The sequence below is a fragment of the Colius striatus genome, chromosome 4, assembly GCF_028858725.1.
Source record: "Colius striatus isolate bColStr4 chromosome 4, bColStr4.1.hap1, whole genome shotgun sequence".
Taxonomy (NCBI): domain Eukaryota; kingdom Metazoa; phylum Chordata; class Aves; order Coliiformes; family Coliidae; genus Colius; species Colius striatus.
Window position 1 is genome coordinate 65,827,798 of NC_084762.1, and position 18,732 is coordinate 65,846,529.

An 18,732-nucleotide genomic window follows, 5' to 3' on the forward strand; every position below is an offset into this window, starting at 1 on the left:
AAGCTATTCCAGTGTGCTGTTTGCAACAAATTCACCTCTGACAGCCTGGAGGCCCTAAGTGTGCATGTGAGCAGTGAACGCTCACTCCCTGAAGAGGAGTGGAGGGCTGTAATTGGAGACATCTACCAGTGCAAGCTCTGTAACTACAACACTCAGCTCAAAGCGAACTTCCAGCTCCACTGCAAGACTGACAAACATATGCAGAAATATCAACTGGTGGCTCACATTAAAGAAGGGGGCAAAACTAATGAGTGGAGGCTGAAGTGTATTGCCATTGGCAACCCAGTTCACCTAAAGTGTAATGCCTGTGACTACTACACCAACAGCGTGGATAAATTGCGCTTACATACTACCAATCATAGGCACGAGGCAGCCCTGAAACTGTACAAGGTAAGCCAATGACAGCAATTTCAGTTGGCACCAAGGAGACTAGCAAATTAATCGTTTCAATGCTAATCAAACAAGACTTTGATTAATCAGCAGAATAAGTGTTTATTTGTCATGTAAAATCGAACAAAAGTGTATAACTACACGGGCTAGTCAGGGAGGGATGTTGCTTATGAGTCCTGTTGCTTCACCCAAGGGCTTGTTTAAAATGCACTTTCTGTCAATGCTGGGAACCTAAGTTTTTTTTTAAAAACATTCTGTCATAATAAATGACTAGAGGGGTTTCACATCTCTCAGTATCTTTCAGATTTTATCCATTACCTTTTGATCAAAATCTTGATAGAGATTATGGAAAACGATGACTTTTCCACAGCGTGCATAAGGAAGTAGGTCACTTTCTGGCATATGTATCTGTTGCAACTGTAATCTATCACAGCCAAATTATTTTCAGTATTTTCAATAAGCACAGACAATGTGCCACATTATTACCAAGGATATTCAAAAGTAAGCACTATCATCCTTTTCTCTGCCCTTCTTTTCCAAGCCAGTAATGATTTTTCACAAACATGAAAGGGTATAGATAAATAATGTTAGTAGAATGGCAACTATATTTTTATCTTTACTGGAAAAAACTATGTGGATATAATGAATATGTGGGAGTGATGAATACCATTTATTACACAACTTGTCATAACTTTTTCCAAACCCTAATTATGGGGTAACTTATTTTCTGCAGTGTGTTTACTGGATTGGCTTGATTGTCTTGGTTCATGTACAAAATATAACACATTCATTTTCAAGATGAATAACTTTGTAACTTATTAAAAACTTCTTTTGTCTAGGGGATATAAAAATTAAGGAAATATTGCAAACCATTAGTCACTGTAACAAGCTCTAAATACGATTACAAAATCCATTTTGCAAGTGTTATCTATTGATTTATACTAGAAATCTGTGATAACTAAGCTATCAGGACTCATCTGATGATTACAGCAACTATGCTGGTTTTTTTAATCATGTTGAAAATGTGTACACACAGAACAAATATAGAAAAGCCTCACTTTAACCAAGAAATATAATTTTGCTGGTGTTCTATCATGTTCAAATGGTTGTTCTGAGCTAACAGAGTGTGCACAAGCAGGAACATGGATTTCCATTTTATTATCTAATAGCTGTAACCTTGGATAGTCTGCTATGGACAAAAATGACAGTTACACAAGATGGGGTTATTATATTGTCCCACAGTGCTGGCTGCTCTGCTAATTTAATCATGACTTTTATTTAAATTGCATTTTTCCTTAATTCTAAGGGAGAAGAGATTTTGCTTGTTTGTTGGGTTTTTTTTAAAGATCCAAAATCTTGTTTTGAAAAGTGACAAAAAAAAAAAAAAGAGTCTAGTGATAAATTAGCTTGCCTCAGTGGCAAATCTGCCTTCAGAAGTTTCTGTTCCCTGTCATCCATTAAGTGGTTCCTTGCTCCTTCCAGTTACACTGATTGTGGAACCACACAAGTCAGGTTCTTTAAATGCTCTAAATTAAACATACTTGGTACCTATCTCTCTTTTGGAGTGTTAACTTGCATTGTTTCAATGATCTGTTTTACAATACTGCCGTTCAAAGAGATGCTGCTGCAAACTGTGTCACAGATAAGAACTATAGAATGGTGAATGTGAAGGCAGAGGCCTTTTCTCAGATAGTGCCACTGCCAAAGCTGTGGAGACTGTTGAAAATAGGATGCCATTGTGTCTTTTTAAAATAAAGCTATAGGCATAGCTATGGAGCTGCAAGACACAAACTGTTTACTCAAAATGGCATTTTCTCTTCACTCATTCAACCCAATATCTAGAGAAAACTTCATGAAATATGTTTGAGTTTGCAGCATGTCCTACAAAACATTGGATTTAGCATACCAAAAGAGCAAGTCTCAGCTCTTAGCCTTCATGGCTAAAAACATCCTGCTGATGAACCTGCTTCTTTGCCAGATCCTGGTCTATTAGATCAAGCAATTAAGTAGTGTCTATGTGGTGCAGCTATCAGACATGGCAAATGACCACTGCTAACCTTTTAAGTTCAGTCTCTGAATCAGTTAGGGTGAAAGACATCCCAGTGGAGGAACGCGTAAGCTCTTACCTTTAAGCTTCGTGTCCTACAGAAGGGCAATTGAAAGTGTACTGCTGGTAACCCTAAGGTTGCAAGTCTCCCTATACAAAGACTTCTCCCTAGGATTGCGAGTACGTCATCTTTTTAAAAAGTTTCTGTCCCTCATGACTTCTTAGAGAAGCTTGGAAATTTGAACCCTGCTAGATTTAACAACTCTTGGAAAGCAGATAGCATGTAAATGTGCATACACTATTTTTGTATAATCCCATTTTAAGGCCAATTTGAATAAGAGCAATGACTTATATAAAATATCAATTGGGGTTTTAGTAGTGTTTTTTTTTAAGATTTGGGGTTGTCAGTACTACAGTGTGTCCCAAATAACCAAAATTTCTAGGTGTATGTGCTTTATAACAGCGTGTAATGCCTCTGAACATCACCCTGAAAGCTACTTTTAATTATAGGTGTACATTCAGGCCGCAAGGTGGAAATAAATAAGAGTCTGAAAGTCTGTAAAGCTATCTGCTAGCAGACTTGATAGTTTTGTCAGGTCTTGGTGAAGCTGTTGACATCAAGAGAGTTATAAACTTTTTTTTTTTCTCTTGATACATCAGATAAACTTTTAGAGTACCTAAGGAAAAAAAGAACATTAATTTGTATGAATAATAGATATATGCCTGGGGAGCGATATCGAATATTCATGAATTGTGTTTATATTCAAGCAGGTCCTCTAACTCTTTTAAAATTAAGGTGCTGTGAATATGGTTTGGCAATAAAAACTTTAATATTAAAACCATCTGAAAGCACAGAAAAAGAATCTGTGACTTTGTTCCTTTGCTTTGTCAAGTAGCTCAAAGTTTTTTCTTTAGTCATTTATATTTATTTAAATGTTATTGTTTTGCGAATTTTCTCTTTATAAATGTTACCATAACAGCTTGATTTCTCTTCCTGTGCTTAACTATTGATGGAATAAAAGGATATATTTTCATAACTGTAGCTTTTAAAGAGAGCATAAACATCAGAGGTTCTCTTCTGAAGCTGTATAATTTTAGACAGTACTGAAATGTCACTTTTAGAGTTAGATTCTAAATGTGGCAAAGTGAAACCTTTAGCTGTTTTCTAAGTTATTTAAAAAAGAAGTGGCCTGATTGCTCCTTATAGAAGTGCAATATTGAAATGGTGCTGGTAGTGTTACTACTAGGAACCAGAACAAAGGCATCCTTACCCTGAGTGAACTCTGTTTGGCCTAAATGAATTTTCCAAAAATGTACATTTGGATTTGTGGATCTCGATATTAGTAAATTAAACCACAGAAGAAGTCCTTTTGCAGCATTCATCAAGAAGCATTCAATGACTCCAGAAGTAAACAGAGAAAGCTTCTATAGCAACTGAGTGCATTTCCATTCTGCAGGAGGACGGTTCAACTTTAGCAGATTTGGGAAGCTGAGGCAGGGCAGTGATCTGTCTCTCTGGATATAAAGTACGTATAGCTGGAACTGCTCTTAAGAAAGTAATTTTGTAGCTTACTCAAATTGCTTTTCATTCAGGGAACTGCATATATTATATCCTGTGCTCATAATTTTCAAGTACTTTCAATAAATAAATAAATAAATACAGTGGAGCCTTGTTGCAATGTAAACTGGAGCTAATGAGAAGAAGTTCTAGTTAACCAAATAACTGAATGACATGATCAATTTCTAACCACAAATATATATTTGAAATTACTCTATCAAAAATATTGTTCAATTGGCTGATAATAGCTTTAATAGACATGACTTTTATGTTGGATATTTTCAGCAGTTGACATCATATATGCAACAATTTAGGAGCTCAGGGAAAGTGACAGGCAGCAGTTAGCAGACATACTCAGCTGTGTGAAAACTACTTTGGTTTTCCCTTTATTGACAAAATATTGATCCATAACACTATTAATGCTATGATTGTCAGTTCAATTTGAATAGATCACTTTACCTCTTGTGTTCTCAAATGGCAAAGATATTACCCAAAAGGAGTGACCTGATTTCAGTTTAAGAAGGTTAAAGGTTAAAGGTTAGCTCAAAAGCATCATCTGCCTAGCTGCTTAACTTTAAACTGATCAATTTAATGAAAATCTGTTTTGCAGATGGTGTTTTAATGTCTTTGGCAGGATTTAGGCAGCTTTAACATTAGACGTATGCTAGTAAAAATTATTTCTTTATTTGACCAGAACAACACCTTTTCTTTTATGTTTTAAGGTAATAGGCATGTGGGATATGGTATTTTGGCAAAGGACCCAGAACAGAAAGTGTTGATGATCTTTCCATATGGGCTGGAAAACAGAATACCCTTATGTCTATCGCTAATGATGACTGAAGAAACAAACAAAGCTGTATTCATTTTTTTACCATAATGTTTTACTTTGAACACATAAAAAAGAATTTCAATCAGAATTGTCCTTGAAAAAAGCTTGTCTTCTTTGCCTAGGGTGGAATTCAACAGCATTAACATTTTTAACCTGGTAGAGCATGCTGATTGTCTCTTTCAGACCTTGTGTTTGTAGATCAGCAGTATTCCTTTTCCTACTTGTAAACTGAGTAGTAATTGTGTTACTTAGCTGTAGATACCGTAAATAATAAGGCAAATTAGTCAGTCCAAATGGTAAGTTTTATCTGATGGAGGTTATCAGAATAAACAAAGAATTAGATCCTCAGGGGTGTAAAGAGCTTTGTGTTTATGTCTTCTGAGAATCTGTCCCTCACAGTTTTTGCCAAGATAATTACGTTTCAGCACAAGCATGTCTTTCTGGTTTTAGATGTATGCAATTCAATAGGAATTTCTTGGACTGCTAGTGCAATACTATTATGTGTTAGCTTTGTAATTATGTAGGACTCTCTTCCTTTGCTAAAATACATTGTAATATTACACATACAAGCATAGCTTGCATGTAGCAGTCATGAAAGTGGTGCCCTTTGTTTCATATTGACCTTCCAACTTATTTAAAAAAGAATTTACAATGAGTCTTTGTTTTGTCCACAAGTGATCATAAACAACTTTCTAAAGAGCCCAATAAAATGAGATAATCATGAATGTATAACATCACATATTGAAAGAGTGGAAGAACAAACAGGGCTTTTACAATATTTTATAGGATGGATTTATAGTCTGTCCTTGGGTCACTTAGGGCCAAGAATTTTCATGGTCAGCTGCTTGGCCCTGCTAGATAGCATCCTCTGCAGGAAATGCAAATACTGTGCAGCACCTGCTCTTCAGCTGGGGTTGTGCAGTGCTTTTTTAAGGCAAGGTGTCCACTTCTCTGCTGGTCAAAGCCTTTAAGTCAAAGTCTTAATTAGACTAGCTTTTTTTTTCTGCATCTCTCATCAGTGAGGCAGAATAGTCTGTCTGGATTCCATAATGCTATTTGCATATTTGGATTTTAAATCAGCCGGGGATATTGAACGCTTTCCTCATCTTTATCACGTGCAGGAGGCACAAGTGGGATTTAGTCCTTAGGTAACTTTTAGTGTAACAGTTCCCCAAGGAGCACTGCTTGGGTTTTTCTCATTATCCTTTCTCTGGATGAAAGAATCGTTGTTAGGAATTAACAACTGAGACAGAGGGTGTGAAGTATATGCATACAGAGACGAATGGACTAACAGCCCGAATCATTTTGTTTGCTTTACTCTGTTTGACGTGAAACGTTGATACTTGATCAGTCCTGAATGAACAGAAAGTCACATTTTTTTCATTTCAATTGTCCTGCACTAACTTTTTCATTTAAAATCAAATATCCTAGATATGTGCCAGTCTAATTATTGAACTGTCATTTTCCCAGTATGATGGTAAAAGAGGTCAGGAGATTGTGCAGCATTGATTTGCATAAAAATCATTGTGGAAAGGAAATTGGAATATGCCTGCACATCTGAGGAGCCAAAACATGTTTTGCTTAATCTTATTCTTGTTGTTTGTTTAGGCAAAGAAAGCTGTTTTCAGTGATAAACAAAAGTTACTCAAATTTGTTGCTAAACATAAACCTCACTATAAAAGGTATTTCAGTTTTTACAGTACTGTTCATTTAAGACTTTGAATGTTTTATGCAATTCAATTTCAACTGCAGGTTTTAGTTACTGTAATTCAGATATGCTGTTGTGCTCTCACATGTATAAAGAGAAACAAATGTTCAAAGAACACATTGTGTAGTAAGATATGCATAGCTATACATAACATATATACCTACTCTATGTACTTATGCACTATATATAAGTACATTTATTTAAAAAAAACCCAAATTGTGGGCTAGCAGAACAGTAATTTAAAACCTTTTTTATTTTAAATTTAAAATATAATATTAAGGAAATATTTTCATGTATTTTGTGTATATTTAATTTGATATTCAGATGTTGTCTGGCCCTCAGACAGTCCTACTTAATGGTCCTTGTAAAAAATAGCATGCATTGTGTTCAGCTTATGGTACACTGTTAAAGTAGAAAAGTACACTCAAATCATGGTTTAGAGAATCGCCGTGTTCTTCCGTCGATATGCTGACCAAGACCCCATTCTGCATGATGTCCTGGGTGAGGATGTATAAGTCTACTCTTTGAAAGAAGGCTGTACCAGACTATTTGGACACAACTTCCAATGTGCAGCCTGCCAAGTGGAGCCCAAGCTTATAGCCCCTTTTGAGAGCAGAAAGAGTGAGCAAGGAGGGGAGCAAAAGCAGCATAAAGAGAATCAGCCTCATTTATTTAGTATGCTCAACACACAAAATGGCTGTATAACAGCTGTTTTTTTGTGCCTGGAGTTCTTTCATTCTGACATTGAGAAAAATATGTAATTATTTCTGACTGAGATTCAAAGTAGAGATGCAGTGTATAGTGTATGGAAGAGTATTATGTCAATGTGAGTGCATGTGTATATGTGCATGAATAGATTGCAGCTATGGATTTAGCTACCACTCCCTCCCAGCCTTGCAACATAGATTTTCTAGTTACCCTTAGGAGATTTTAGCTGCAATTTACTACAGGTGTCTTCTCTAAAATTGTAATTATGGTTTACTAGAGTCTCCCAGGTGGGATTTTTCTCCATCATCTCATCCATGTATTCAAGAATAACTACTAAAAAAATAGTGAGACATGATAGGAAAGTTACCTCTTGACATGCATATGTGTATTTCAGCTGTGCTATTGCTTTTGCTAAATGATTTAGGAGAAACTTTCGATTGGTCTATGCATTCATCAGTCCATCCAGACAAAACACTAGAATTGGAAAATTCTAGGAGGGTTGATGAGAATAAAACCTTAGAGACCTCACACATGTAGGACTGGACTTTGAGCTGTTTGAGACACAGCTCTTGAGACTACCCCTATGTGTCTATCTTGCTAGATAGACAAATTAATTTTCTGATTTCTTTTCCTTGGTGTTTTTTTTTTTTTTCCTCTTTTGGGAAGAGGACCAAGGTTCTAGTCAGATTTTGTGAGGAAGAATAGTGAGAAGGCTTGTGTGAAATGCTGAGTACTACCAATTCTCTTGGTTTTAGCAAGAATTGGGTGTAATACAGGAGATATATTTTGCTGGATAAACTTCCATGTGTATGTTTGCAGGCAAAATACAATGCGGTACAATAGGAAAGAGGTAGCAATTACATTAAATGTGGGTAGTGTTTTTATGCTAATAAAACATAAATTACAAATGGTAGCTTGTACTAACTTTTGGTCCTGGTGGTCTGTCTGTTAGGCTTGTGTACTTAACACAGTCAGTGTAGAATGATAGTCTCATGTCTCTGTACTGGTAAATAAAGAAAGTGACGCTTTACTAAGAACTGCAGGACTTTTGCTTTGTGGACAGCCGTGAAGGAGGATGTCATGGAAATGACATCCTTGGTCTGCAGCAGAAGGTGCTAACCCTGCAGTTCTGCAGCAGACAGATACACAAAGTATTGTGCATGATAGCCTCATGGGAAGCTGTATGTACTACTCTCCCCGTGGGTGGAAAAACATTAAGATAATCTTTAGCTTTTAAAGACAGGGGGGATTGAACGAAACAAAAATTGAGCATAGGTAGTTCTTGAATGATGAAGTGTGCAGATTCTCATGCCTAGGGCATCCTACAGCAGTAGCAGTGACAAAAACAGAAAAAAAGGTTTTGTCATATATGAAGAGCACGAGCAATACTCCTTGCTTACATGCATGAATAGGAAACTACATATTGCTAACGGGAAACATGAACGGTAATATACGAATCTTATTCAAAGAGTGGATATTTGACCACATGAGTTGCCTAAAAAAAAACCACTTTTTTTTTTTCTATTTAAAACTGTTATCTTAGAATGTTAATCAAACCATGCTGTTAACATGATTCACGCGTCTAAAATACGTGACTATATAACTACTGGTTAGTTGCTGGATTGTGTGCAGGGAACTTAGCATATCAGAGTGATGTTCAACAGTCTGCTCAGAGTGTTTATTTATAGTCTCTGTTCTCCCTTGTAAACTCTCCCAAAGAACAACATATGCCACTTCCTTGCACCGTTCCTGGAGCAAAGAAATGTAGAGCCATCTCTACGCATAAAGGCAACATAGAATCTGCTGTTCAGGAATAATTTGTGCCCAGACTTTTAACAGAAAAATAGGTTACCCTTATTCAGAGAAAGTTCAAGATCAATCTTGTGATGACCCTGTTTAAAACAAAGGATTATAATGGAAACTCTTCTTACCATAACTTTAGCAGGCATTTCCAGTGGTCTACATCATCACCTTCTAAAATTGTTTGACATATGTAGAATTTTTCTATTGACATGCATGATCGGGCTTGTAGCAGTTCTTGGCCATGGGAGTGGAGGAGGTCAATTGTCTTCAAACTGCTTTACTGAGAACGAAGATATTTTCCATGGGAAATCTTGAAAAGTTACAACTATCTCAAGTATTGAAGTATTTGAAAGGTGTATGTCAAAAGGATGAGCCAACACTTTTTTCTGTAGTGTCCAGTGACGGAGCCACCAAGGCCCACCAAGATGATTAAGGGAGTGGAATATCTCCCTTATGATGAAAGCCTGAGGGAACTGGGACTCTTTAGCTTGGACTAGAGGATACTGAGGTGTGAACTCATTAAAGTTTACAAATCCGTAAAGGATGAGTGTCAGGAGGATGGAGCCAGTCTGTTCTCATTGATGTCCAATGATAGGACAAGGGACAATGGGTATTAGCTGGAACATAAGAGGTTCTAAAGATACACAAGGAAGAATTTCTCCACTTTGAGGGTGACAGGGCACTGGAATAGGCTGCCCAGATGGATTGTGGAGTTGTCTTCTCTGGGGACATTCAAAACCCACCTGAATGAGTTCCTGTGTGACCTACCCTAGATGGCCTGCTCTGGCAGGGGATTGGACTAGATGATCTTTTGAGATCCCTTCCAACCCTTAGGATTCTGTAATTCTGTGATTCTGTGATTTTGTGATAGGACTAGAGATAATGGAAAAAAGCTGGAACATAACACGTTCCACTTAAGGAAAAACTTATTTACTGTAAGAATGAGGGAGCCCTAGCACAGGTTGCCCTGGGAGGGTGTGGAGTCTTCTCCTGTGTAGGTTTTAAAAACCCACCTGGATGCATCCCTGAGTGACCTGATCTGGGGGAACCTGCTTGAACAGGAAAGGGGTTGTATTAGATGATCTTCAGAGGTCCCTTCCAACCCCTAGCATTCTACAATTGTTTGATTCTATGATTCTCTCACACCAGATATGACAAATATTATTCTTATGCTAAATTCAAAACTCTTTGTCCTAATGGCAAAAGAGAAAGAAGGGTACTTCTTATTCACAGAATCACAGAATTAGAATATCTAGATTTGGAAAGGATCAGAGTACAATTTCCTGCTCCTTGCAGGACTACATAAAATTAACCATATAACTAAGAGCACTCCTTGGTGCTATGACCAATTCTCTGAGGAGCATGCTCTAGTGACCAACCATCCTCTTAGTGAAGAACCTTTTCCTGATATCCAAACTGAACTTTCCCTGATGCAACTTCATTCCTTTCAAACAACAGTATTCCTATTTTCTATGTAACTTAGACAAAAACTTGCTCTCTGGGAAACAGATTGAGGCAAAAATACTAAAGTTTTCTAACTGAATAAACACTGTGTGAATGACTTTTGATATTTTTACAGCTGGAACAATGAAACGCTCTAAAGAGGATATTGGTATTCTCGCTCTTTGTGTTTGCTAGTGATGAGAGCATGGAAAAGGGCTTAGTTTACTACTGAAATAAGACAGCCTTTAGTATCTAGATGTTACTATTTTGGAAATACCCTTTGGCATTTGCAGATATGTATGCAGCTAATGAATGACTGGAAATTAGGAAGAATGAAGCTGGTGGAAAAAACGAGGCTAAACTGCAAGTGTTTCTGAAAATCTTATGACCTTATTTGTCCAGGAACTTCTGTGACTCAAAATCTTTGACCCAAGAGGAAGTCAGGACCTTGCTGGGATGTATCAAAGCAGGATCTTCTGAAGTCAGCTTTCAGATGGCAAAGATCACAGGCCTCAAAAAATAGTTTAAGACTAATTGTCCCAAATTTGTGGCCTAGAGTCATATGGGCAGATTTGAAAGCACTACTGTATTGGCTGCTGGGACTACTTGTGTTGCAGATGCTGCTCAGAAAAAGGTGTTGTACTTAAGTTGTGGATATCCTTTGTCAGTTTTTGACTTGCTAAGGTAGTCTTATAAGCAGTGATAAGCTGTATATGCTGTCAATGTGTTCTGTCTCCCAGTTCCTATATGCACTGTTATGCAGTGTGTGAATTTCACTTGAATTTCTTTGACTTACAGAACTCAAGGGATGAAAATCTTTGGAACCAGTGATCAGGACTCCTAACATGTATTTTTGAGAAAGAACAATTCTTTTCTCAGTTAAATACTATATAGTATCTGTTTTTTTTTTTTGATTTCTTGAAAAAACAAAAAAAGGTTTATGGGATCATCTACAACTCAGCGTATTACATGTAGGACCTGGACCTTCCTATGGTGTTTCTTTTCTTTCATGAGTTCTCCACTGAAGAGGTCAAATTCTGTGGCCTCAGCTACCTCAAAAGTATCAAACAGATGATAAGATTTATGTAAAGCATTCTAGGGTATACAAAGGAAGAGATATGTTGGTTTTATGTATAGTATTTTTTATGATAAGGAAGAGAGTTGAGCTGGTAATCAATAAAAGACAACTCTGAAATCTTGAGTAACAGAGTTCAAGCCTGTATCCCAGTTCACTCAGCTTTTGTGCTGTGTAGATACAAAGGCTTTGTGCTTCACAGGTTCACAAAAGGATCTAAACAAATGTATCTCCTTTACTTGTAGTAGTTGTTTGTCCTAATAGATTTAGGCTTAATACTGTTTGGACTAGGGAACAGAACATGGCCTCAGGGAAAAAAGAAAACAGAATTTCTTCACTGTGAGGGCGATGGAGTACTGCCCAGATGGGTCCTTCTCTGGGGACATTCAAAACCCATCTGGATGAGTTCCTGCGTGACCTACTCTCAGGTGGTCCTGCAGGGGGGTTGGACTAAATGATCTTTCAAGTCTCTTCCAGCCCTTGGAGATTCTGTGGTTCTGTGATTCTGTGTAACTGAGCAGAAGTAAGTGAGAGGTTGATCCTCAATACATTTGGCAGTCTAAATGGGCCTTATAAAAATGTAATTAAGCATATCACAATTTTTTCACATATGCGAAGAAATATCTCTCTGTCTTTCTGTTTGCCTATGTTTATCCATACATGTGTTTAATACAGTGTCTGTTACTGGGAGGAGTGAGTTAGAGATGGAGTCTGAAATTGTTCGTACTCATGAGAATTTATTATACAACATTGGTGTTAGAGAGGAAGTCGCTGTGTTGGAGACTGTCTTTCCTGCACAGCAGGGAAAAAAGACAGGTGTGTGCACTTATAAAAGTGTACACTTCCCAAGAGCATAAACAGCATTTTAAACTATGTGTGTCCGTACATACCACAGGCTTCTACAGTCACCTGCTATAATACTGTACAAAGGTCTATATATTAGTGTCTGCTGTAGTAAAAGTTGGATTTCTATTTGTCTTCTAATTTCCTTCTCCTGGTTACTCATAATTTTCTTATAGACACTTTCAGGGCTGAAATTATCAGGATTTGGTCTGAATGTAAATTATACTTCTTTCTTCTTTGGAGCTGTTTGCAAGTCACTTAATCATGAGATATCTCTCCAACCTGTCCTAATGAAAAATACTCCATTACAAATAAAGTTAGTCAAGTGCATCTCTTGCAATGACTTTCTGTAACATAAGAGAATGCTATTTTAGAAGCAACAACACATTAAAAGGCCAAGTATGTAATCATTATCCTATTATAGCAAATTGTACCATTAGTCCACCTTACCTAATCTCTTTGCTCCAGATTCGCTAACAATTGCTTCTTAAGGCAGAGAAAAAAAACCCTTTTATGGGCAAATATGAAATAATGTTGCTCATACAGAAAAATTCTTCTTGTATGTCCTTTTTACTCAAAGAACAATAAAATAACATAGTATGAATTCAAGCAGCTTTTTTTTCCCTAAAAAGGATCTTATTGTGGTTTTATATGTATAAAAACATCAAATCAGTTTATAAACGTAACTATTGCTCAATGACAGGTAGAGGGATGGAGTTCCACAGGTTAATTTATCTTGCATATTAACATAATTTTTCACCTTTCAAAATTTTCTGTCTTTCATTAAAGTTATTAATTTTTGTTTGTTTATCCATCTGTTAACAGAACAAGAAAAATCATGTGTTCTTACTTGCTTTAGGATATTATATATAATCTTTATATCTTCATAATAATCTTTATTATTATTTTGTGACCTTTCTGTCATGTTTCTCTTTTTATACACAAAGAACTTCAGTCTATTCAGTGTTGCTTTTCCATGTTTCTGCCAATCCCATCACTGATCTTTGAACTCCTTCTACCCTTGCTATTTTTTTCTTGAGATATACAGATATTTCATAACTGCACACACTGTTCTTAGTGGAGCTGTAGGATCTTAATGGCCTGGTGCATCCAAAAATATAATCTCCTTTGAAGAAAGCCTATTGAATTCTGTGGTGGAAATATGTTACCTTTCATTGCATGTCTCTTCCCACACGCACTCCCCTTCATACTGATGCCCAAGTGTCCTATAGAGGTTACATTTAACTTAGATACCAATAACATGTTTGATTGGTTTAAATTATTCCTTCTAATATATATTTTCTTTGATTCATTTGTCTATACTGAATTTCACCTATGTTCTCAACTAGTTTAAACGTCTCTGGTATTTTTGATGGTTCTTTGGCTGGTCTTGACTGGTGTGAATTCATTTATGCCCTCTGCAAGGTCAGTTCTAGTTTGATGTTGGAAGACCCAGAGGTAACTTTTGTTCTCTTAAATGTCCTATTACCTCCTCTATCTTGTTTTCTGTCAATTTCTAATACATTTTGCCTCTGTGTTAGGTCCCTGCATTAAGTGGTTAGGCTAGTTCCTGCTTAGTCAGCCAAGAGGGAAAATCTCTAAATCTCAATTACCCCATGGAAGAATTTATTTCCCCCTAGTATTAGGAAAACAAGGGAAAGAAGCATCCAGCTTACTGCCATGTCACGTTACCTGTCTCTTCATGCAGCTGCCTCTTGCTTCTTTCCCACACTTATTGCTATACAGAGAGCCCTGAAGTGCAAATATCTGTAAGCAGTTAACTAGTCATTCTGCCTGAAGAACAGAAATAGCTAGTTAGCCATCTATCTGCAAATGTCTATCCCAGATACTAATTTGCTGGAGCAAAACAGAAGATGTTTCTTCATGTGAGCTGCAAGGCTGAGACATAACTCAAATGGACTCTTTGAGGTGTGCTCTTTTTATATTGTTCAGTACTAACTGTAATGTATTATTGATTGTTATTAAGGTACACCATGAAATACAGATGGGATGTCTGTGGGAGCTGTGTTGACTTTTGGATTGTTCTGGTCTTCATGCTGCTTGACGTTAAAACCTTTCACATTAGGGTTTAGAAGAGAAAAAAATATATAGTAACTAAGTTACCCTGTATGTAGTGTGAAGTCATGTGAAAATATGATGCCAAATGCCCTCCTCACCAAGTCAGCATGAAATCTGAAATGAAATACTAATTTCAGAACAAGCCAGGAAATTCCCCATTCCCTTAGTAGGTACACATGAACACTAGTTTAAGGCAGTCACCACCTGGATTTAAATTAGCTATGCTACCTGCCAGTTGTGAAGGAAGCAGTAAAAGTGAAAGAATTAGGGATCTGGTCTTCAGAAATACCGAATCTCCTATTGACTGCATGCATTTAGCATACCAGGGCTCAAGGCCACACTCAAGAGATGACCGGTTCCTCTGTGTTGACTGCCAGCATCCATCCTTGCACAGCCTTCTTGACTAATTGGCTAGTTTGAAATATACAAAAATCAGAGGATCAATTACTGCTGAAATCTCACAACTGAACCCTCTAATAAGTAAAGCAAACCAGGCATGTTGATATGCATTTATCCTGAACGTAGCTCACTGAATATCTTTTCACACAATCAGGTTTTAAATACTTTAGATTACTCACCTTCATATTTCTGGAAAGTTAAACTTCGTAACTGTTGTTTTTATCTTCTTTTCTTTCCTATACTCACATAAAATGAAATACTTCTAAATGATTCTCACTATCTCCAGCTGTTTGCGTCTTAGAATAGTTTACTTTTGTTTGGAACTCTTAAAGAAGGTATTGGATGAAATGAAGATCATTGGAGAAAACTTGAAATAAGGAAATGTATGCCAAACACATGATCACAGGACAGCTCTCTCTAACCTTGGCTCAGCTCCCTTTCTGCCATTAATGAAGCAAAAGAAACTGCAGATTTGATGCAAGTTCCCTGCCATTGGGGAGGGCAGGGTTACTCTTCTCACGTCCCTGGCTTGTAGAGAGCCAGCTGTGTGTGCAATGTCCATCCAACTACGCACCATGCAGGCAGTGTGTTGGAAGAAGGGCAGTAGCTAGAGTGTATATGTGTCTGTGACAAGGGTGAAATTCCCCCTGCACAGGGAGCCATGGAGAGCACACGGTTAGAACCAGGTCAGAATGCTGCTGGTGACTGTAGGAAGCTTTTTATCTGTGACAGAAGGGCAGCAGCTGCTGCCACAAACTGTAGGGTCTGACTACAGACCTGTATTTTGATCCTTTGCTCAGGTAGATTTCATTTCTCATGTGCTCATCTTGTAGGGAGCCCAACTGGGCTGTGTCAATGTGTTCTGGGCTTGATGAACTACCACAGTTGTTTCCAAGCACTAGCTGTTCTTTTTAGTTGCTAAAACATATACACGCATACACAATTCCTTAATGCTTTATCTAGCATTTAGATTTTGGTGAGAATTATTTCCTCAATTCTCACTGAAAAATAAGATATTCAGCTGCCGATGGCATGATCACAGTCCACGAGATGCTTTCTTTAGCAGGAGATAAACATATTCTTAAAGAAAAGTCCAAACATTTGTAAAGATACGGGAAAAATACGGTGTTTTTACTGGTTGTGTGGTTTTCAATCCTCTGCAGAATTTGTTTAAAGCTTTAAAAAAATTGTTTATTTCCTATTAAAATGGTGATGAGAGGAAAGAGATGGGAAGAATGTGGGGCAAATCCATCATTGTTGTAGTATTGCTGATCTTGGTAGTGTTACTCCAAGAATGGAGTTGACCCAAGAGTTTTTCAAGATGACAGTGGTTCTTAACTCTGTCAATTGAGTGGGATGTGGCTCTCCTGTGGTTTGATTACTGTGGTTTGTCACTACTGCAAGAAATTATCCGTTCAAAAAGTTCTGTTATTTGTGTAATTTCTTGCTGAAATTGACGGTTACTGTTTCTGTTTTTCTCTTGAAGTCTATTTCTAGGGTTTTTCCATTTGCTTCTGGTGCTCTAAAGAAAGGGCTAGTTACAAAGGAGGAGTCAGAGAGACTGCTCTTGCAAAGAGGGTGTGAAAAAGAGAGGATTTGAATTTAGAAATATTTTCACTCTCTCCGAAACAGCTACCCTATTTGATACAGAGTATGTGTTGTTAGAATGAAATCCACCCCCTAAATATCTTTTACAGATCAGAATAGGTTACTAGGTATCAATAACCATGACGTATTTTGTGAGCATACACACTAAATCACCTCATCCATAGCCTGTTTTTCTTCCTAAATTATTCCACATTTGTGAGCATTTTTCAAGTAGGTACTATTTAAAACGAGAAAGCCTCCACCCTGAAAGGCCCCAACCTGTCAGAAACATTTCCTCTCTTGCCTCAAGCTTGGAATTTCACTCCAAAACACCAGCTCCCTCAGGACTGTGCATAGTGTCATCCTTACCTTGTGGTTTACTCTCAGCAACCTCAGTTGCACATACATATGGACAGTGTTTACCACCTCACCACATTCTTCCTGCTCTACCAACATCTCTACGTGTGTATTTTCACAGTGTCATCTACATCTGGAATGATGTTGTTTCTGCAGCACTTAGCCCGATTTTACTCTTGCCAGGCCCCAAACTATTTTTTTTTCTCCTTTCTGCCAATATCTTTCCCACTTTCTCTTGGGTATACATGTATGAGTGCTTATGTACATTATCAAATATGCATTTCTGATTATTTGGGATGAGTGGGATAAAGGTTTTATTGTCTCGAACTTGAACTGACTGTGTTGTTTTAAGTAATAAAGACAGAAAAAGGTATGCTGACTATCCCACAGGAAACTACCATGCATTTTGAACCTCCAGCATATTTTGCATTAGGAAAAAAGTATGTTAGAAATTTGTAGAGAGCCCTTTAACTGTGTCAATGCTCTTTTTTCATATGGCTGCATGTACCAAGCCAAGCTCCACTAGTAGCAAGAGGAAAAAAAAACCCGCTTTTATTTTGTGCAAATATATTTTAGAAATGTCTTACATTTTTCCTATAATAGCTTTTCTATACATAATAGTATCTCAGTTTGTAGGGCTCACATCTCAAGGCCTATCAGTGCTAAAGACAAGTGCTAGCATTCTGTTGGAAAACTGGAAACTTCCCACCTCTGTTGCTATAAAACTCATTTTTAAGACTCATAGATCACAAGATTAACACATCATTGGTAGAAAGCCCATCCTGGATGTTGGTCCACTGTAAATGGAAAAGAAATTTTTCCATTTAAAAGAAAGCAAGGAAAAAGTCTTGATGGTAGTTTGTAGCAAAAGCAAACTCACGACAGCTGATTTAAGCTATCTGGGCTGGGAACATTCATAATAACTGTCCCTGAAGGCAATTTGAGGTCTTGTTTCAATTACAGAGATTATATTGACACCATCTTCTAGGACTGATTTGAGACTTTTTTGAGAACCATCCTCATGACAGGTATAGAAGTGTTCCTTGGGCAGTCAGAGCATTCTTTGTAAAGGGTACTGGTCCTGTGCTAAGTTCACACTGGCAATCCAAAATCTTCCATGTGATATCAATAAGGCTGGAATGCCAGCAAAAGAACTAAGAACTCCAGACCATGGTCTTTCATTTTGTTTTAGGCAAAATCAGTGGGACAAATAGAAATAGTTAACTGGCTATATAAAAGTGTGAGGCTGAGGATTTTATATTCTCAGTATCTATCCCAATGAGACTCTGTGTTGCCGTTTAAAAAGGGTTACCATTTGGCCCATCTCAAGCCAAAAGGTACATTTTGCATTTACTGTAGTGGCACTAAGATTTCATACATTACACTGTTAAATCTATGCTATATAAAGCTTTGTGTATGTGCATGTGTGTATAATAGATATCACATGTACAATATAAACACATGTACCAATGTGTTTTTGTGTGTTTTTGCCAATTATATAAACTAAGTGTGTTTAAGCCATCTAATATACAGATGCCTACAATCAGTGAACTACAAAGCTGGATGGTGGTAAAATATTCAGAGAATGTAATGAGGGCATTCTTAGCACCATTGTAATATTGAGAGTTTCCATTCTATTTATCATGTACCTTCCTCTACTGTAAAATGATGGCTTTTTTTTCCTAGTTGCAGGAGTTTTCAGCTACAAACGTGTTATGTTAGAAAACCATTTAAAATTGACTAAAAATTAGGAATTAGAATTTGAGCTAACTTTTCTCACCAACTTCGAGATACAGAGGGAGACTCTGAAACCCCTCATCAGCTCAAAATGAATATTTTAGCATTCTGGGACATAATATCAGGCTAACATGATTACTGACTGGCGTCCAGTGCATACTGTATAATT

The 18,732-nt window shown here is 37.2% G+C and overlaps 1 protein-coding gene across 3 annotated transcripts in view; it reads left to right on the forward strand.

The window, feature by feature from the left end:
• ZFHX4 (zinc finger homeobox 4) overlaps window positions 1–18,732 on the forward strand; it is a 125,135-nt gene that overhangs the window by 3,788 nt on the left and 102,615 nt on the right. For all 3 annotated transcript variants that reach the window (XM_061995347.1, XM_061995348.1, XM_061995349.1), the window contains exon 2: window positions 1–390. This exon is cut by the window's left edge. In XM_061995347.1, the coding sequence (XP_061851331.1) occupies window positions 1–390 (390 nt within the window). The remainder of the gene's footprint in view (window positions 391–18,732) is intronic.